General features: G+C 41.6%; 1 protein-coding gene across 5 annotated transcripts in view; it reads left to right on the top strand.

Annotated features, from left to right (window-relative positions):
* Positions 1 to 20,752, top strand: part of hdac7a (histone deacetylase 7a) — a 69,135-nt gene extending 48,383 nt beyond the window's left edge. For all 5 annotated transcript variants that reach the window (XM_034591691.1, XM_034591690.1, XM_034591693.1 and 2 more), the window contains 19 exons: positions 219 to 328; positions 901 to 1,002; positions 1,401 to 1,566; positions 2,196 to 2,401; positions 3,225 to 3,428; positions 4,028 to 4,253; positions 4,881 to 5,014; positions 5,282 to 5,402; positions 5,707 to 5,756; positions 6,459 to 6,566; positions 8,419 to 8,474; positions 9,256 to 9,343; positions 9,512 to 9,631; positions 9,719 to 9,816; positions 15,591 to 15,709; positions 15,951 to 16,084; positions 16,468 to 16,549; positions 17,046 to 17,184; positions 17,305 to 20,752. In XM_034591691.1, coding sequence (XP_034447582.1) covers positions 219 to 328; positions 901 to 1,002; positions 1,401 to 1,566; positions 2,196 to 2,401; positions 3,225 to 3,428; positions 4,028 to 4,253; positions 4,881 to 5,014; positions 5,282 to 5,402; positions 5,707 to 5,756; positions 6,459 to 6,566; positions 8,419 to 8,474; positions 9,256 to 9,343; positions 9,512 to 9,631; positions 9,719 to 9,816; positions 15,591 to 15,709; positions 15,951 to 16,084; positions 16,468 to 16,549; positions 17,046 to 17,184; positions 17,305 to 17,347 — 2,306 coding nt within the window. In that variant the 3' untranslated portion in view covers positions 17,348 to 20,752. The remainder of the gene's footprint in view (positions 1 to 218; positions 329 to 900; positions 1,003 to 1,400; positions 1,567 to 2,195; positions 2,402 to 3,224; positions 3,429 to 4,027; positions 4,254 to 4,880; positions 5,015 to 5,281; positions 5,403 to 5,706; positions 5,757 to 6,458; positions 6,567 to 8,418; positions 8,475 to 9,255; positions 9,344 to 9,511; positions 9,632 to 9,718; positions 9,817 to 15,590; positions 15,710 to 15,950; positions 16,085 to 16,467; positions 16,550 to 17,045; positions 17,185 to 17,304) is intronic.
* Positions 20,753 to 21,156: the final 404 nt, after the last annotated feature.

Genomic DNA, 21,156 nt, shown 5'->3' with positions numbered 1-21,156 from the left:
ACACACACACACACACACACACACACACACACACACACACACACACACACACAAACAAATGAGCAGGATTGTGAATACACTATAAATTAGGTCAAACAAAGGAGCTTAAACAATTGTTTCACAGACATAATAGAATCTACTGTAATTAAACTATGATCCAGATACATAATTGTATTTACACTCTCCAACTGTCTGTCTCTGTCTCTGTCTCTCACCAGACTCGTCCCCCAGCAGCAGCAGTACTCCAGTCTCTGGCTGCAGTTCACCCAATGACAGTCTGCCCAATGAAAATGGACTACTGCCATCTGCAGGCGGCCTCTCACATGAGGTCAGCGTGCATATACACACACACACATGCACTCACGCACCTTCAGAGTATTAAAGAATTGATGTAAAGCGAAGGCGTTCTTGTTCCAGTGACATTAGCTAAGAAATAACAAGTAAAATATAAAAGACCAACGATAAATAGAAGCATTTACTTTTTAGCCTCTAAGACATTTAAACAAGTGAGCAAACGGTTTGATTAAACAGTTGTTTCATGTACATGAGCTGTGCCGAGTCCTTGAGTAATGACATGTTTAAAGCAGTGACACAAGAGTACAGGAACAATGAGTGTCTGCCGTTTATGCATATTTCATTTAATCACAGAATCCGAACAGCAGCCTCTGCCACACCTGCTTCACATGTCTGATTCATGATTCAGCTCAGGACAAAACATTAGCTCAGGTTTAATTAGACTACATGGGTTTAGGTTACTCTACATGTGACATTCAATCATATTCAGAGCACGCAGCACAGACAGATGATGTAACGAGAGCAGAGCAGCGATGGAGGAAAGTTCCTCTGATGTGAGAATGAATGTAATGTTTTTTGAATAGAAAATATGTTTGGAATTTCCAGGCCCAGAAGCTGCTGCTCAGAGACGGCACCCTGGCTAACTTCACCATCCAGAGCCCCTCCACTCTGCCCACCATCACACTGGGACTACCAGCCAACGCCAGGGTAAACACTGAACTGCGCCACACGTCTGTCATAACAACTTGATTATTCTTAAATTATCTTCTTTCCGTAAAACAAGAGGGAGGAGCTGCTGAACAGTTTGAGAGCTGCTGAAGTCTGGATATTTTCCTGAAATATTCCAAAAGGGGCTGGATGTAAGAGTGCAAATGTCTGAGTCAGTTGCTCTTGACATCTTATGGAACTTTTCCCACCAGCCCCCATGTAAAATACCGGGAAAATGTCAGAGTGAACCCATTTGGGAACACGGCAGGAAAATGTCCGGAAGTTCACAGCGACCGAGTGAGAATGTTGATGACAGATGCTAAACAGGAAGAATACAAATAGCTCAGGATGAAATTGAGCTGGGATTGAAGATGCTGAATTGTGCCGGTTGTGTGCAGGGTGAAGGAGAGCTGTCCTCTCTGAAGGTCGGCCGGTTGCCGGTGGTTACAGCCGGGGGCTCGTCCGTCTTCATCTCCCTGAGCAGAGAGGATCAGGCCGGGCACCCTCACCTGCCCGTCATCATCCTGGAGTCCTCTGGACTACCGCACACTCCGCTACTCAGTGGTGAGGCGAACACACACACTGATGCACACACTGTAGACATGTACCTGCATATACACCCTCAGTGACTGTGCACACATGTCAGACCAAGAGCTCCAGATTGTATTCATGTTGAAACACTGATAAGGAAGCACAGTTTTTATTTTTACTCTCTTTAACCAATTGACTTCTCAGACTTGGCTGCACACACAAAGATGTACAAGGCTGCAAAATACACAAATAGATACACATGGACACGCACAGTTTACATTCATTAACTTGAACCACCGGGGGAAGCAGTCGCCTTTAAGTGGAAGGGCTTTTCATTGTAGTTTATTAAATGCTAGAGCACCACCCAGTGGCTACATTCAGATTATTTCTGTAAATATACTAACTACTATAATATTAACTTCAGACTGTTTTAATACACATCCACCTCTGCTTTATTTGTCAGTGGCTTTACTTTATTTGACACAGCATTATTAAAAGAATATCAAAACCCATGAAAAGTGAACTTCAAGGAAATGATAAACTTTAGACATTGTTCAATTCATTTACCAAACAATATTGAATGTGGTTGTGTGTGTACATGCCTGTCTGTCTCTCACAGAGTAACACACTTTCTCCTCCTTTTTCTTCCTGTTTTTCCCCAGTTCCGGGCCTAGACCCCGTCCAGCTGCAGTTTGCCACCCAGTTAGACCACCTGTCTCCTGGAGGCTCTCATCCCCACAAGCCCCTGAGCCGGACACGCTCGGAACCACTCCCCCAGAGCCAAAGGACCCTTCATACACACCTCCTTCAGCAACATCATAACACACAACTACTGGAGAGGCTCAAACAGCAGACCCACCTGGGCAAGGTATGGGACCTCAGTTAGGACAATGGAATCACACTATCGCTGCCTTATTCCACATTTGCATCTGATTAAAACTTGTAGCTTGTCTTTTAAAAACGTTGAAATGACAAATTGTGAAACCAAATAAATGACATGAGTTAACTGCCTTAGCTTGTGAATATATTTTAGAAGATATTGATTTAGTGCAGGCGTTGTCAAACTGAGCTGCACCTCTCCAGTGGCGTCTCACAGACTTTGAGGACAACATGATGCAAAAAAGAAAAGAAACCTTCTCAAAGTCATAATACAGTCCAGTTTGAACACAGACATATTACACACATTAAGAGTGTGAAACAGATCGAGGATATCATTATCTCCAACATCTAATATTATTATTATGAGCAAGATAAATTATAGAAGAGACACTACTTATTACACTTATTACACTTAGACAGTCCTTTTTCAGAAGGACAACAATAAAAATATCAAGGCTGTAATCTTAGAAGTGATCACTACAGTTTATGTAAACAGCCTTTTGTCCCAACAGCAGGCTGCACCCGCTAATGATGATTGTTGTGACCACAGCAACATTTTATTTCTATCAAGCACTTCAGATTCATCAGTCTGTGCATGGTAAATCTTGTGGTAACAAAGAAAAAGATCTGCACATCATATTTTACACTCCATCAGCCATTGTGCTGGGTCTGCGTTTGTATATTTTAATGAGTAGACTATTACTGGATAATGTCTTCATCTGCATTTACACAAAATGATCTGCATGTGTTTTTCATGCCAATTTAAATTCATGCGTGTTTGTGTTTTTTTGTGCGTGCGTGTGCATGTGCAGCTGATGTCCAAGTCCAGCGAGAAGCCCAGACTGCATCAGATCCCCTCTGAGGACATGGACTCAGAGGACGGTGGTGGGATGTCGCCCACAGAGCCGACCTATCAGAGCAGAGCGCGGGCAGACTCACTGAGGGAGGCGGAGCCAACAACATCCAATAGCCATGAGGAGCAACTGAACCTGCAGCATGCACTCATACTCAACCAGGTTGGAAAACGTAGTATATTGTTATACATGAGGTCGATAAACACAGCAAGCGGGTGGACACATGGAGTAAACCTACATGACTTTATCCACTTGTCCTGCAGATGGCAGCGTAACACCTGCACTTGCATGTTTCTAGTTGCAGCCGCATCCTTTCTATTACAACTACTGGTTGCCTTAAAGTGATCATTTCAGCATAGTGCACGTACATGCTGAGCTTTTCAGAAAATGTGGAAACTGCAAACAACACAAAGCACACAGCTGAGAGTTTTAAGTATTAAAATAAAATAAAGTTAAGGAAGAGCTCAGAATCAAAAATATAGCCCAGATTGAAATGATCATATTTGATAAAGACTGCTCGTGATGGTTCATGTCAGGTCAGAAGTTTTAATAATATTAGGCTGGAGAAGCTCTGCAACCTCCGTCACACAATATCAGCCACAATACAATTAATGTTGCAAACTTTAATGATTGTTATGAGCAGTGATATATACAGATCTTATCGTCAGTTCTACGCACTTTTCTTATGTGCATTATATCTATTTTGAATTTATCCATAATGTGAATACGTTTCATCCTCATCACCCCAACTCTTCCTGTAGTCGTTGCTATGGGAGCAGCAGAAGCAGCTGCAGCAGCTGCATCGACAGATGGAGACGCTGGCAGTGCCGATGCTACGCGGCAGCAGCGGGGTTGGTAGCGGGCTGGGCATCCATCGCCCCCTGTCTCGGGCACAGTCATCCCCAGCCTCCACCTCTCTCACTCTGCCCGAGAAGACCCTGAGCTTGGCTCCACAGGACACCAGCAGCAAACCACGCTTCACCACTGGTGAGTCACACATGACTATAACATGTTAAAATTGGTACATATAATAATTGTGTTCATTATATTTCAAATACAGCTGTGGCTTATAGGGGTGAAGATCCTGACTTAACGACCACAACCTCCTGGTTGGAATAAAGCTGGTGAACTTTGATGCATGTTGTCGGCCATCTTGCTCCCATGTGAAATGATAAAGTTGACAAGCAGTGTAGTTTGGTTTAAGGCCAGAGTCAAACTGTGCCATTTCAATTTTTTTTAAATAAGTAGTTTGAAATGACAGTAAATGCACTGATTTACATTGTTGTTAGAGTTAAAGGATAAGATTAAAATCACTCACACAGGTGTTACCCCTAGTTGCTAATTGCCAATACGTGTATTTCCTAAAATGTCGATCTCTGTAAAGGAAGGAGAACTTCCTGAATTTAGGTCATCGATCCGTCACAACTCTTCTGCCTTTGGGATCATAAAAAATTAAAGACACAGATAACTGTGATGGTGTTTGTCCAAAAACTTTCAACGAGTGTATGTGAGTGTTTTAACCTTAGAGTGCAAGCGCTGCCTCACTGTTCTCTTCATCTGGGAAATTGAAAATGTCTGTATGACGCTTGCGTGTGTGTTTGTGTTTGTACGCAGGTCTGGTATATGATTCTCAAATGCTGAAGCACCAGTGTACATGTGGGGACAATAGCAGTCACCCAGAGCATGCTGGCAGGATACAGAGCATCTGGTCTCGACTACAGGAGAGAGGCCTAAGGGGAGAGTGTGAGGTATGAGTATGAGCGCGCACACACACACACACACACAGATTATGTTTGGCATAACGTTGAGAAAGGTGCAGACACTGATTTATAAAAAATAGAAAACATTTTTCACCCTACATCCAAAAATCAGATATCATTTATTTAAAAATATGAAGTTTGAGTTTAAAGGTACAGATTCTTCTGAAACAGAACTTTGATAAGAACAACATATCTTTGTGCAGCATCAAAGTATTAACAATAAGAGAGTCAAATAATACCTTCGTGTCCATACAGACTATTCGTGGTCGTAAAGCCACTCTGGAGGAGCTGCAGTCAGTCCACACAGAGCGACATGTGTTGCTCTATGGCACAAATCCTCTCAACAGACTCAAGCTGGATAACCGCAAACTGGCCGGTATGTATACACCTCACAGTGATGGATTTGTAAAGTCTAAAAATGATAAAGGTGAACTCTGCTTCATGACTATCGAGTCATTTTGTCTACAGAGTAATGTCCTTGACCTACATTATGCTTACAAAAAATTACAGGATTGATGGAGGTATAGAGCGTAACAATAGTTGTCTTGTGCCAAGGGATTATGTCAGGCCAACCTATGCCTTCATTAGCCTCCATAGCATAAAGTAATTATACTAAAAAGTAAAAAACTACATACAAATATATATTTCTGAAAATATAACACAAATTTTTGTTTCCTCAGGAATCCTCTCTCAGAGAATGTTTGTGATGTTGCCATGTAGAGGAGTAGGGGTAAGAGAAAAGATGCTCACACACACAAACACACACACACACACAACTCTATTTTTGATCATAATTCTCCAAAGCTCTTCATGAAAGCTATACAATACACCACATTCAATTCACTCATGAAAGATGACGTTTTTTCAAAGAAAAGCAACAAAGAAGAGTAAAAGAATTACAAGAAGGACAGAAAGGAAGACAGGATATTAAAGAGGAAAAGAGAGCCGGCTGGGCCAAATGCTAATGTGGGCCTGTCAGTCCGCGTCAGACCATGACAAGTCAGACTAACGGGAACAATATGTCCACGACCAGGATAAAAGAAATGCCTGGAATTCTCTTGTCCAAGCCAGATGGACAGTAATGCCAGCCTGTGAACAAACAGCACAGAGAAAGGGAAAATAAAATTAGTTGCAAATATGAGTCTGACCACAACATTAGAGAGTGTAACATTTTCACTTTCGAGTCACAGCTGTAAGTTGGGTCATCCTTGCCCCAGAGAAATTCTTCACTTTTCTTCCATGTCCTGCACATATGTACAGGTGGGAATCATATTTAGAATCAGTGTGAAGGTCTGTCTGAGGTGTGGAATACTCGCCAGTTATAAAAAATAATTAACACATATAGTAATAGTTCCCCACTTTTGGATATGTGTGGATATTTCTTTTTAATCAATAGATTAATAACCTCCATCATTTGTCTGTTAATCGGCAGGTTGATAATGACACAATATGGAACGAGTCGCACACCTCTACGGCGGCACGCATGGCGGCGGGCAGCGTAGTGGAGCTGGCATGCAGAGTGGCCAAAGGAGAACTGAAGGTGAGAAACTACACTCTGCAGTCGCTCTGCACTAAGGATGCGACTTTGTCAAATAGACGGACAAGGGCGCCAGAAGTTACTCTGTCAACTCCATAACAGGCAGCTTGTTGGAATTTCTTCTGCGAGTTACCTGCCAAAAGGTCAAAACCTACCACAGACCACAGAGAGTGGTCCGAAAAGGTGCATTGTTGAATTTGTAGCGATTTGGAAATGCACTGTGTTCACATCAGGTAAACTTCACATAAACAGGCGACCATCATGGCAACAACAATAATGGGATCACTTTCTTTTGAGGCAAATTGTCTTGTAACCTGGGTCTGAAGATTGTATAGGTTGCTTAACACACCTCTGAAATAACACAATGTATGAAAAATAACAGCAGTTCAAATCATTCAAACTTATATATGAAGCACACACATGAACAGTAGGACAGGTAGGATGAACACAAGGTTTTTCTAACTTCTCTTTGCACCATAGACTGTTTATAAAAAGCTCTGCACACAAAAGGGGCAGTATATTGTAGAACTGTTTGAGGAGGACTCGCTAATGACAAGGAATCATTCTGAAGTAGCTCAGGAGCTTTAACACAGGACAAGAGAACAGACCATTCCAAACAGGGACTGCACTAGTATCTGAAGTATGTAAACAGCTAGTTTCAATATTGTAATGTGTTCCTGCCATAACGTAAGTGACTCAAGCACGAGGTGGATCTACTCCCACACCAAACATTGATTAAATACATATTATTTTTGCAGAGACATGAAAATGATGTTACACTCCTACATGCAAAGTTTATATTTCCAGGCACTGGGCAATGGGACAAAACCAACGTTAAAAACATTGTGAAGTCATTCTGGAGTGCGTGTGTCCACAGCTAACGATGCTTTGTCCCTGAATGAAAACTACTAGGCTCTGAGAGAGACTTCAAAATGCAAAGTGTGCCTCACTCTGCCTTAAGAGGCCACCAAGCCACTTCAAAGATGACTGGGTTTCAGTTTTCCCTGTTATAAAAATGCCTCCATTTCCTCATTCTCCTCCTCACAATGGTTAAAAGTCTGGGAGAAACCTGAAATCAAATGTAAATATACCACTGGCTAAAAGCGTATAAAAGGCGGCAGCTTCATTCCAAACATTTCAACCCTAAAATAAAGCAACAACAGAAATGTGCAAAACAATAAAGGGCACCCTATGATGAGCCATTGTAGCACACAAACCACTACACTGCTACCACTGTATATATTCATTTACAATAAGCACCATGAATGACCGGAACTCATCCATTTGATCTTGTGTGTGTGCTTTGGGGTTTACTCTTTGAGGCAAAGAAGAGCGGCTAATTCAAAATGAAAACCTTACACAACAACTTATAATAATAATGATAATAAACAAGGAATTCATATCTTTTGGAATCATAAGGAAGGGCAGAGAACATTTTACCAACATTAATTTGATATATAAAACGGTTTAAGAACAGGAGGCATAAAAGAGAGTTCATGTCTGTTGGTTGTGCTCATGGGCGCTAGTGTGTCCCTGTGCTGCTGCTGTGAGGAGCTGTGAGTTGAGGCTACAGGAAGGAACCTGTGTTCATATACATTACAGGGATTCTCTCTCATATAATTTAAGATTATGATCATAACACTTGGCACTGATGTAAACAAACCTGACACAGACCAAAAAGCATAGGTTGTTGTCTGTTATTTGGGGGTTTTGAATTTCGGTAGCGGGATTGTGCCTTTGAGGAAGAATTTTACTTTTCTGTTTAATTCCTGTACTGTATAAAAAGTAAGATTAAGACGGTGCATTTAAAGTTCCAGTCACACACTGATTGATAGCATCTTCTTCCTCTGCACAGAACGGCTTTGCTGTGGTCAGGCCGCCTGGGCATCACGCAGACCCCTCCAATCCAATGTAAGTGTGTGTGCGTGCGTGTGTGCGTGCGTGTGTGTGTGTGTGTGTGTGTGTGTGTGTGTGTGTGTGTGTGTGTGTGTGTGTGTGTGTGTGTGTGTGTGTGTGTGTCAGTCACATGCTCAGCCTGACCACAGAGAGTGCTGCACGGTCAGCAGCTTCCCTTTGAAGGATATTTAAGAAAAAGGGAAACATTAAGTAAGATTAATACTTTATACGTTATTCCACCAGTTTTAAAACCTCAACCTGGAATAGTTTAGTTAGATGTAGGATGCTACTTTATACCTTTAGAGACTTTTATTTCTATTTTTGCAAAAGCTAGAACTGTTTTTTATTTTTCTATCTAGTTTACACCCAGGGTAGCATCGCCAAGCAGTTGGTAACTACGATATGTCGACGTTGCAAAATGATGTGAAAACGTGGACGTTATAATAAGATTAAGATGTATACTGTCTACATAATGTGACTAAGATTGTCATACTCCACATGTCTTAATTTGATTATTGATTATTCTGAGTGTGATCTTATTCAGGTTAGGTTAATCATAAAATGCTGTTTACAGCTAGTGTCATTATTTATTAATGGGGTTTATATTGGGATATCGGTGTCCATGTACCCGTAGTCACTGACTTACACTACAGACAAATCAGAGGCACAGAGGCTTTTTGAACCTTTTATGACTGTATAACACTCACGTAACAACAATGGAAAATAAACTATCTATGGGAGAGGTTAATGAAAACGACTTTTTAATATTCATATGTATCCACTGTGTTTTCTACAGGGGTTTTTGTTACTTCAATTCAGTGGCAATAGCAGCCAAGCAGCTCCAGCACAAGCTCAGCGTCAGCAAGGTCCTCATTGTTGACTGGGTAAGATGGTTTCTTTACTCTCACTCCATGCAGATCTTCACCATTGTTAATTATTTTGATGTGATATTTGATGTGAGCGTGTCTGTGAAACTCTGACGTGAAGTTATATCCTGTGGTGCTGATTTGTACAGTTTAGTAGTAATGGGTCTTCCTTCATTCTGCTGCTAGGATGTTCACCATGGTAACGGAACCCAGGAAGTATTCTACAGCGACCCCAGCGTTCTCTACATCTCGCTTCATCGCTACGACGACGGGAACTTCTTTCCTGGCAGTGGGTCACCGGCTGAGGTGGGTGACATCCACAATCCTTTGTAGCCCTTTGGTGAATCAAAAGAATTAAGATAAATTCTAAATATATGAATTTTTTGGTTTTAGGTTGGTTCTGGAGCAGGTGAGGGCTTCAATGTTAACGTGGCGTGGACGGGAGGACTGGACCCGCCCATGGGAGATGCTGAGTACCTCGCCGCATTCAGGTAGAACCGGCTACTGCTCTCTTTTATACACTGCAACACAAACTGACGACATGTATACAGATGGGTGACAAATCAAAGGGGAAAAACTGGCATAAAGTGTCTGAGCTGAGTGAGAGTGCTCCCTGATGCAGATCCTCCTTGTCTGTGGGAGCGCTGTACACCGCAGGGACGAACAACATCTCATATTCTTCCAAAATCTCCCATAGATCATAGGTTTGGCAAAGATCTGGTTACTGTGAAGGATATAGCATGTGATTCATATAACTTTAATACTCATCAAAGTATTGACCCCATGTGTCCTTTATGGAGGCATCTGCTTTCGCTTATTCATATTCTTTTCGTTATTTAGTCGCCCATCTCGTTATGTTGTAGAGATGTAGAAGTTCTCAGATCCAGTACATTAAAAAGGCCTCCTTAAACTTATTTTGAGAAGAGTTTTAAAAGTTGTAAATCATGTATGTATTTGTCACTGCAGCTCTTTCTTATTAAGATCTGGACACAAAAAGCCGTCACGGTGCAGAGACAATGAGCCACAATAGCTCTTCCTGTTGTCATTGTATCCGCATGCTCACAAAGTAAGACCAGGACACAAGGAATGCAAATCGTTTTTTCTGTCCTTCTGGCTTTAATTTGTGTCTGGGATGTGAAATCTAGTCAAATTGGCGAAAAAAGCCAACTATAGTTTTGCCACCAGCTGTTTTATTGATCAGGATAAGGACATTAAGTGGAGCTGTAATCAGACAACCCCTCTCACTTCCTTTACACTGAGCCACAACAAACACACCGAAGCTGATCAGAAGCTCGGCCTCACATCGCCTCTGACGTACTTCTTGCGTAGTTAATAATCCTTGTCATTTGGAGAGCATGTGTCTGCCGGGGCCTGTTTCCAGTAACTTCAGATGCTTTACAGCAAATGGCGCCCAGGTCTTGTGTTTGACAGACTACAGCTTGTTACTTCCTGCTCGTGGGTTGGGTAATTGTTGTCGGTGGGTGTTTGGAACCAGTAAAGCTTCAGTAGTGTGGGCTTTTTGGTTGTCTGGTGGAGCAAACCCCAAGGAAACTGCCGTAACCACAAGGTTACTGGAAAAGGGGAACAGTGGCAAAGTCACAGACATAACAGGGGGGAACCTTTGCCCATGCACACAAGCATGCATATGTTTATATGCAGCACAAACACAAAATCAAACACGCACTCACTCAAGTGCCCATTAGGTGGGTGGGCCGCGATCCGAACATTAGTAAACTGACAAAATAAGCAGACAGGCCCAGACAGCAATGATCTGCCTCAGTGCATTAAGTTCCTGTCATTGCTGATACACAAGATTTCTGCTCATTTGAAAAGATTTAGATACTAGTGCAGTGTGTTTGCATGACCCGTCTTCCTGAAACTGTAAAAGTAAAGACCTGCTGCACCACTGCTGCTGCATAAAGAGCTGTTCACCTGTTTATTCAAAGTTCTGTGAAACTGGACTCAGAAGCCCAAACTGCAGAATCAGTGGTTGTTTCCGTTGTCGTGAATTTGCCCATTGTTGTGAGCCCGCTGTTGTTGTGATCACTTACGATGATTAGTCCAAGCTGCACACCCACTGACTGCTGGAGTGCAGGACGCCTCTTTATTCAAAGCGCTTTAATGTTGAACACATTGTGTGTCCAATTCACACCAAATTCAACAATGCACTTTTTGGGATTCTTAACAGATTGATCTTACACAGATTGATTCAGGATTGAGTAGATAAATGAAAAGGCAAAGGCCCCCTCGGCCATAAGAGGCTGCTCCAGGACTTGCCTCCTTGTAGTATGATCCTGACCTCTGACCTTTGTTTGGAGCAGAGCAGCAGAAAGACAGATTCACGTATGAGAATAATTTGTAGGTGGGGGTTTGTGCACCCAGTATTTTTGAGAGGGAGCAGTTCACCTCCGAGGCAGTGACATGAAACCTGACACTCAAGATGTGACTGTGTTCAACATGTAGGGTAGTGAGAGCTGTTATAAGAGAACATGTTCATCTGGCCGCAGATGTCCTGTGTGCAGTGTGAATATTGCATGTTATATTATGGTATTCCATAATGTGGCATGGTATTTTGTTTGGAGACACGTTTTACAACCAGATATTTGATTTAGATGTAATCTTTAAAATGGTGCCCTCCTTCTGGAGTCTGAAGAAAACAATTTACTGCAGCTTTGAACTGCTCGATATTTGATACTTTCACATCCATCTGCTTAGAATTTAGAATGTGTTCCTCCCTGTTTGCACAGGAGACGTTGTGTGTGCAGCGAACGATGTAATGCTGGCTGCAGTGTTTTGTTTTCATGTGACAGACCGTCTTCAGTGTTTGGATGTGTAAGAGCTTCTGTGTTGTCCAAGAACAGTATTCAGAGAGGAAGGTGTGGACCTGCCGCAGCTCGATGTCACGAAGACAACAGAAAACAGAGTTTAAGAGAAAAAAAGGATCAAATTACAAAATTGAGTTCAACCATTCTCCCAGAATTAAGATGGAAGTTCCTCCTCATGATCAAGGGCGCCAACAAAACTGTTTCAAATAATCATTTTTATTACATAATGCCACTTGTATGGCCCTGTCTCCAGATCTGGACCTGATATAAGTTCTAAGTAATAATTTGATTTGTGTCAGTCTGCCTGTAGCTCCAGATGATGAGATGATGGGACAAATATTTCCAGATGATTGTCCACTCAGTTATAGAGAATCATTTAATTTTAGTATGTGATGTGAATACGAATCCCTGATTCCAGGTAAAACGTTTTTCTATTAGTAATTATAAAATGAGACATGAGGGGAAAAAAGGACAGAGGATGGCATGCAACAAAGTGGACTTGAACATTGAACCTGGTCAGTACCTTAGATACAGAGGCCACCAGGATGCCAGATACGCTGTACAAGTTAATGATGCAGCCACACACATCACATTTAATGTCTCAATGAGGTAAACAGGCCCAAAACATCAACTGTCATCAACCCAGTCCACAACAAGGAGAAACTTAAATACGGACAAGAAGATACATGAAGTGAGATTGAAATGAAAACAACACAAAACAAATCAAATTAAGTTAATAATAATAGTAACGGAGATTCTAAGCAGTTCTTTCTATGAGCAGTTGTTTGGCTGTTTTCTTCTCCATACACATCAAGGATTCGTACATTGCAAACTCTTCTATGAAGACTGGAGTTATAGGCTGTGTTTTCATACATGGATGAAAAATCTTCCCAAATTAAGTAATGTGTTCGACAACAAATCAGAATTTATGATTCCAAATGTGACATTATTTCCGAAAAAGTTCCCCTTAAACTTTGGTACTGATCTGGATCAGGGGGCGGATCTGGAATTTCTAGTGAGTAAATGTGCAGAGAAAGTAAATTACTGCACTGTACTCACTGAGAAGCAAGAGGAACATGTCTTAGGTTTTATGAATAGCGTTTTATGAAATAATGCATACCATGCATAATTTATCATTAATAAAGTTTGCAGGTGTTGAATGGTCTGAGGTAAAGAGTAGGAGAAGAGGTTCATGGGTAAAGTCTGAGTGCTGCAACTTCAGAGAGGGGGCTTTGGTGCTTTTTCACATTATCCTTCACACTCCTCCCCCCTTCTTTTCCATCACCCTGACCCTCACCACCCTACACACACACACACACACACACACACACACACACACACACACACACACACACACAGGTTCCCCCAACTCTACTTCTCCTCCCTTGATTGATCTTTAATAAGCGCCCCCCCCCCCCCCCCCCCCCCCCCCCCTTCATCCACCTTCCCTCCTTCCCTCCATCTTTCCATTAGTTTGTCTGTAGTTACTGTCTGGGGGGAGCGCAGGAGTTTTAATGGGTCTACAGGAGAGGTGGGGTCGGGTTTTGTGGTTAGGTGTGTGTGTGTGTGTGTGTGTGTGTGTGTGTGTGTGTGTGTGTGTGTGTGTGAGGAGTGTGTGTGCATGCTCTGCTTCATATCCGCATGTTTATGATGAAGTGTAGGTCTGCTTAATGGATCGTAATTATTCATCCAATTAAAGCGTAATACAACCCCAACATGCAACACACAGCGTTGTAAAAGTGTGACACAGTAAAACCCACTTCCGCGTCATGTGTTTGCGTCAGTATGTGCATGAAATTTCATCCATGTGCCGCCTTTGTCTTTGTGTTGTGTATTTGCGTGTATATGCTTGAAGTGTGTTAGTGTTTTACGTATGTGGGCTCATTTTTGTGTGTGAGCTCATGTTGTCCATCTGCATGCAGTCATGACAGCAGTATGTGTTTGAATATGTGCGTGTGTGTTGGTGTGGTGTGTATGAAGGGGAGGGAGGGAGGTCTCCAAAGTCCCCAGGCAGAATAATGAAGTTAAATGGATCCCAGATGGGCAGTTTTTCCTCTTTTCTCTGTGTTGTCAATGACGTGAGGCGAGTGACAAGCCTCTAATGGGAAACAGACCAGCACACTCCGACTTTGAACTCCGCCGACAGCATCGAGCCACAGAGTTGAGCCTCTTTCCACCTCGGGACAGCTCCGCTCTCTTCTTAACAACAATAGCATTAAGGAAACGTTCACGTGTTTGAAGTTCACAAATAACACTGTGCAGCTACGAGAGCTGACAAAACAATATGACTCTGTCACACACACTCTGCTGCAGCCTCAGCAGAGAAACAATGGTCCTTTGTCAGCTCTGCCCAAGCTGCTGAGTCTGGGATCAGCCAAACCCTTGCTCCACTTTTTATGTAAATTATCTTTTTAGACTTGATCATAAATATTAGTCATGTCAGGGAGATGGTCCAGTTTTGAAATGCCCAATTAAACACCTACTATTTACTGAATATTAGGAACATAGTTATGAAATGAAGTGACTCATTAAGCTGTGAATCAACTGACATGTGGGCAACAAGTCAGGTTGGGAAAGTACATTGTCATGGTTTGCACATTGTGTTGAAATGTGCCGTTGTTCGTTTCAGATTTCACTCCTTTTCTATTAATGTGAGGGATTTGTTCATTCCAACACAAATGCATTTTCTCATGCGTATAGTGATTTCACTCTGCTGTTTTGTTAGGGTGTCAAAACAACTCCACTCAGTCACACCTTAAGCTGGACTTACACAGTGAGACTTTAGAAATGTACCTCACACTGACATGTCAGAAATCAATTCCAACTGTCCGATGTCCTTTCACCCTCCTGCACACTGCACAACAAACTGCAAGTCAGTCCGACTCTAAAATGAATTAACATACAATATAAACATAAGGAAATATAAAAATAGAGTGGAATTAATATATACAGTGTAAATAGAAAATATACTATGTGAGCAGATTGCTAATGTTAATGCTCTCTGGATTTTGAACTGGTTGTGGCACTGACATTTCAGATCTCAGAATCCAGGTTTCATGAGTGATTTCTGAGACTTGTTATTCCACTATTGGTTTGCATGTGACTCTAAAGAAAAAAACCTGTTTCCTCTCCTTCTATTCTTGGAGCAGCTGTACTGTATAATTAAGGCTCCAACGGCACATATCTGGACAAAAGACAGCAATACACAATTTCAAAGAATGGATTTTCGTTTTTTATGCACAGGTGCATTTCTAACCTCCTTGAAGTATAACACAATCTTCAATGATTACCACTTATTTTAGTGGTAAAAAAGAAAAGTTGAATAACACTTGCGTTACTGCATAAACCTCTATTGGTAACCAGTAGGAACTGCATAAACACAGACGTCTCTTTATGGTCTGTTTTGTCAGTCACATTGGTCTGTGTTTGTGTGTCTGCAGGTCTGTGGTGATGCCCATCGCTCAGGAGTTCTCCCCGGACGTCGTGCTGGTGTCAGCTGGATTCGATGCTGCTGAGGGCAACCCGGCTCCTCTGGGAGGGTACAAGGTCTCCGCTAAATGTGAGCATAGCCCTCGCCATCAGACTGCACAGTCAGTCCTGCAGTCCTAATGTCAAGGTCGCATTTTTAGCAGCAGATGCAAATAAAAACTTGATTCTCCTGTGGATATTATTATAAATGTAATTAAACCTACTTTTTGACGATATGTGGTGTCAACATTGCAACTGTACCTGCCAGCCAAGCTTATTTTTGGCTTTTGCGTGGTACTCATACTTTGTATGTGTACCTTTGTGTACCTCAGGTTTCAGTTTCCTGACCCACCAGCTGATGTCTCTAGCAGGAGGTCGTGTGGTTTTGGCCCTCGAGGGAGGTCACGACCTTACAGCTATCTGCGATGCGTCTGAAGCCTGCGTCAGTGCACTCCTGGGCATACAGGTAAGGCATGCTGGGTAATGGAATTGTTTGCCTGATCCAAGATCATCTGTGACAAACATGTATGTTCAATGCTGGAATGCTGTACAGAGTTTGTGGAATATGAATTTGTAGAAAATTCTCCTTAATAAGGACAAATAAGGTTGGGCTATTCACAAATCTGAAGACAATTATTGAAAGAAAACTAAGCATACAAACAAATTGTCTGTTTGTAGCATATTTAGTAAAATGTGTCTTTTTTTGACTAACATCTGTGGATTCAGTATGTTTTTAGACAGTATCGGTAGAAAGTTGTTCCTCATGAAAATAATCATGTAAATCTTTCATATCTCTTTAGTCACTAACCATTTAACCATTGAAACCATGGCTTCCTGTCTGTCCTGTAGGAGCCACTGTCAGAAGAAGTCCTTCTTCAGAAGCCCAACGCTAACGCAGTCAAATCGCTGCAGACTGTGATACAGATACAAAGTGAGCAGCACTATTATTTATTCTTTCTTTTTGTTGTTTTGACCTTCACCTGTCAAAAGACTTCATTCTCCTCCTTTGCCGTATTCTTACCATTTTAACTTATTAAGACCAATAGAGCCAATACAAGCCCTCAAAACATTTGAAAGAAAATCCAATAAATCCGACAAACTCACCAAGATCCCCCTTTCTTCTTCCTCCTCCAACTTCTTCAATGTAATTTTCATTGTTGTTGTCATCAACAAAACTCTACTGTTACCTATCGCTTCCCTTGCTTATAGATTGTCATCCATTGTTTGAAACGCTACTTTAAAAACATTTTTACATGCTAGGAGTGAAACAAACTACATTTCCCATAATGCATTTTGCCTTTCCTGCAAATATTTCAGCGAGTCGCAAGTCACAACCGTTCGTTTGAGTTCGTATGAGTTAGTGTGGCCTATCAGAACAAGAGCCATATCGCTGTGGTGTGACCTGTGATGGTTTGTGGATGTTACAGGTCAGTACTGGCAGAGTGTGAAGGCTAACAGTGGATCAGTGGGTCTGTCCCACCTGGCTGCTCAGACAAGAGACTGTGAGGAAACAGATGCTGTCAATGCTTTGGCCTCGCTCTCTGTGGGAGTCCTCTCCAGCAAGAGGTACAGAAAACACACACACACACACACATACACATACACACGCACACACATAAACACACAATCATGCTTAATTTTTGCACTAACTCTCCACTCACATCTATTTTACACCTTATTTTCCAGCGGCCCTGATGAGCCGATGGAGCACGACTGCGACTCCATGTAGAAGAAACCGACCCATCACCTCACAGAACTCGCTTTAAGGAGTTGGGCCCAACTCGTTGCCTCGGCTCTCTTGCGCTGTCACATCACCACGAAGGGGGGGGGCGCGTTTGTAATGCCACTGAGCCCCAATGCGCCTTATTCACACACACACATGCACATCCACTGACTCTCAATGCTGAACCTCTACGGATCTGCCACGTGAACACCTCAATGCTGGTAACCACTCAGATGAAGCCAGCAGCACGACATGCAGCTTGGAAACCTTCTGGAACCTCACCAAAGAGCAATACACATGAGCTTTTATGGACTTTTCATGTCTCCTGACTAACATTGGGCTGTTTGTACGTTCAGAGGTCCGAGCTCTGTGACCTCAAACCTTGCAGGAAGTGACAGAGTCCAGCTCTGATTCTTCTTTTAGCACTATCTACCAGCAGCTGATTTGGTGCCTTACCTTTGCCTTAACGAAAGGACCGACAACTGTTTTTTAGAAGGGGACAACTTTGGATTCTAAAATGTTTTCTCTTGTGCCACGTTGCTTCTCGTATCAGAAGCAGCTGTCAACCAAATGGGATCCAAAATGGCTGACACAGAACGTACCTACTGTATGACATCAGGTGAAATCATGACGTGTACACATTAGAGATGCGCGGATCGGCTCTGACGTCCTAATCCGGATGTATGCTCCAGTCATCCACCCATCACCCGCCCAAAGGACTGGTTTTCTCCAATTTCGAGACCTGCAACCGCATTAACATTCAAAAAATAAAGAAGCATCCATTGTGCCAGGATTTTGGCGACTCCACCTCACCTCAATGATGCACCCGGCTGCACTAAATGAACGCTCCCTTGCAGCGCTCATTGCAGGAATGCACAAGATTCAATTTGAAAGGAGCTGCAGCCGTGGGAATGAGCGGCAATACGCGCATCACTAGTACTCACACACACACACGCCTAATGGATAAGATGCAAAAAAAAAAATCTACATGAAAAGTGACCACATGAAATAAAAGAGAACGGAAAAGAGGACACAAATGGTCTCTTTAAATGATGTCATAACCACTAAAAGAAGACAAAAGAAGTCGAGGGAAAAAGAGAAGATGAAGACACAAAGTGGACCACTGTGGTTTTTGTAGAAACAAAGAAAAGGGCAAATGTCCTTGTTGTTAAATTGCACTGTTCATTCCATAATGTGAACCATAAGAAATTCCAAAGCTCTGGGGAAAAAAACAACAACTCCTCTCTCTAGGTTATTTAATGTTTCTTTTTTGAAGATCTGGATGAAATGGTGTTTGCTATTATTTTTTTCCCCACTCGTCATGAGATGTCTTATGAAGCCTGTTACTCATTCTTAGGACACGCATCGGCCGAAATACTGTACAGCTGTAGTTCCTATGAAGTAGGTCTGAAAAGTAGGCAAGATTTTCAAATGAACTCGTCTTCAGTGTCTTACACACAACACACACACACTCTTTATACATACCTACACGCACACATACAAAGATGAACTCTTGATGTACCACTATTATTGAATACTGTATGTTATTGTTAATATTTGAGACTAAAGGAGCATTCATTCCACTGTGGCACCACTGAGGACCATTGTATTGTTCTGTAGTGGCAATAATGTTAATGCACTTAATGGACATCACCCAAAGAAAACTGCCTTAAATCCGCCTGCGCTTGGCAACAGAACTGTGTGTGCAAGCAGCTCGAGGGACCAGCATGGATAGTGCTCTCACAGAGACTCTTAATTTTATAAAAGACGACATTTGAACCTGTGGATTTAAGTGAACATCATATATGCAGACTTTTGATAATGGCCTCGTTTGAATGTTATGTTCATTATGTTAAAAAAGAAAATTAGATTTGGAGCTTCATCACAGTCTAATTAAGGAAACTAATGCTTTGTGTTTTGTTTGTATGTGAACTTAGCATCTGCACTTCTTCAGGCTATAGACAACGCCATGCTTAACATGTCAGTCCGTCATCTTTGTAGTAGCGCTCGTGTTGATCATTGATATGAGGAATTTTTCTGACTGCCCTGCTGTAGGGGCGTGGAAGGGCTCTGCATCCTAGAACTAACAAGATTCATGTTTCTTAGTTTATTGTGTCTCTTAGGTTGTTATGTAGCAAAGTTAAGTGTGTTGATGCACATTAGGTCCAATTTAGGCTTTTTTAGATTAAAGCTGCAGTATAATGAGATTTTGCAAAATTTACATTTTTATTCCAGATTTCTTAAATTTTATGTTGTTAAAGCTTCTGAAGTAGCTTCTTAGGTAGACACTAAACGGTCTCTCTAACGGAACTAAGACGAATGAAATTCATATTTGACTCACTCCTTTATCTGAAAGCGGTTTCTACATTCATAATTGGATTTAAAGCAGCTCATGTTGGCAGAGATTGATCAAATGAGACTTGATTTGATGCAGCTTTTGTAAAATCTCGACTGAAACCAGGACAATGTGCAGTTTATGTGACATGCTGAAGGAATTATTGTCAGTTCAGCTTCCAGGTAGGGAAATGTATTGTAGTGTTGAGCTTGCTTCTATCAGACCCTGGGCAGCGTCTGCCCAACAGAAGGTCTCAGAGTTTTTTACATTAGACAAAATGACCACAGGGCCTCTGTCACCACTGCTCCATGACAGTCGGAGCTATCGAGGACATGTTGCCTGGACGATTGGTGTTCTTTAAAAGAGTGCAACTGAAACAAGTGTGTCACTCTTTTCATTTTGTTCATAGTGTTGTCAACAAGTGGCAGTAACAATATGCTGTGTCGGTTTTACACAGCGTGCCCAACAGGTGCCTGTGATGTCTATGAAGTAAATGTCCATGTCGACGAGTGTGTGTGTGTGTGTGTGTGTGTGTGTGAGAGGGATAGAAATAGAGAGTGTCTGATTGTATGTGCACTAGTTTATATGTAAACTTCTATCATGTGTTTTGTGTATGCATCCACAAGTGTTAGTCTGTGTTTATGTTTGTGTGCCTGTTGAATACTGTAAGTGACCTCCTGTATTATATTCCCAGTTTTTGTCTTATGAAGAGGCCACTACCGCCTCAACTCTTAATTCCCTTTATTAATGATGTCATGTGTACCTTCTTCTTAAAGAAAGACACTGTAAATAGAAACTTCAAGACCAAAATACACATGTCACACATGTGCCTTGATGCATTCAGTAGTGTGTGTATTGGTAACTCTTAACTAACTGGACTTACGGTAACTCTGTATGTATGAACATGACATTGAAATCGTTGTTTCATGCTACTCTTTATTATTTACCTGTATGTGTTATTTTTCTTTCACTTTTCCTACCATGTGTATGTATAGAAAGATTCTCTATTTTGTACTGTTGTACTGTTGTACTGTTTTCTCTTTACTCTTGATTAAAAGAAATAACTTCTTGTATGAGCCAGTTTTTTATATTTCCTTGTCCAAGTATCACAAAATAAAATAATTGCAAATGGAAAATGGATTATATTTTAATGTTGGCAATAACTCTATAAATAGAGAAAGTTACCAGATAGATGGGCAGTTTTATTATTGTTATTGATTAATATTGTAATTATTATTATTATTACTATTAAGTGGGTATTATTATGTTAGTGTTGAAACACATCTGAAGCAATGTTCTTCTTTCAGATAAGGTATTCTGGTATATTTCTACCATAAAATGGTGTGTCAGTTAAAAAGTATCTGAAATTGGACAAGCAGCAACAGGTCAGGATAAAGGCACCTGGAAATTGACTGTATTTGTATGTTAAGTGACATTTTCCATCTTGTCGTGGGTAGCAAGCTGTGAGTAGCTGTTTCAA

The sequence above is a fragment of the Hippoglossus hippoglossus genome, chromosome 7 (assembly GCF_009819705.1).
Source record: "Hippoglossus hippoglossus isolate fHipHip1 chromosome 7, fHipHip1.pri, whole genome shotgun sequence".
In the NCBI taxonomy this organism is placed as follows: Eukaryota; Metazoa; Chordata; class Actinopteri; order Pleuronectiformes; family Pleuronectidae; genus Hippoglossus; species Hippoglossus hippoglossus.
Note: the sequence above shows the minus strand (reverse complement) of the source record. Positions and strands in the feature narration are given on the sequence as shown.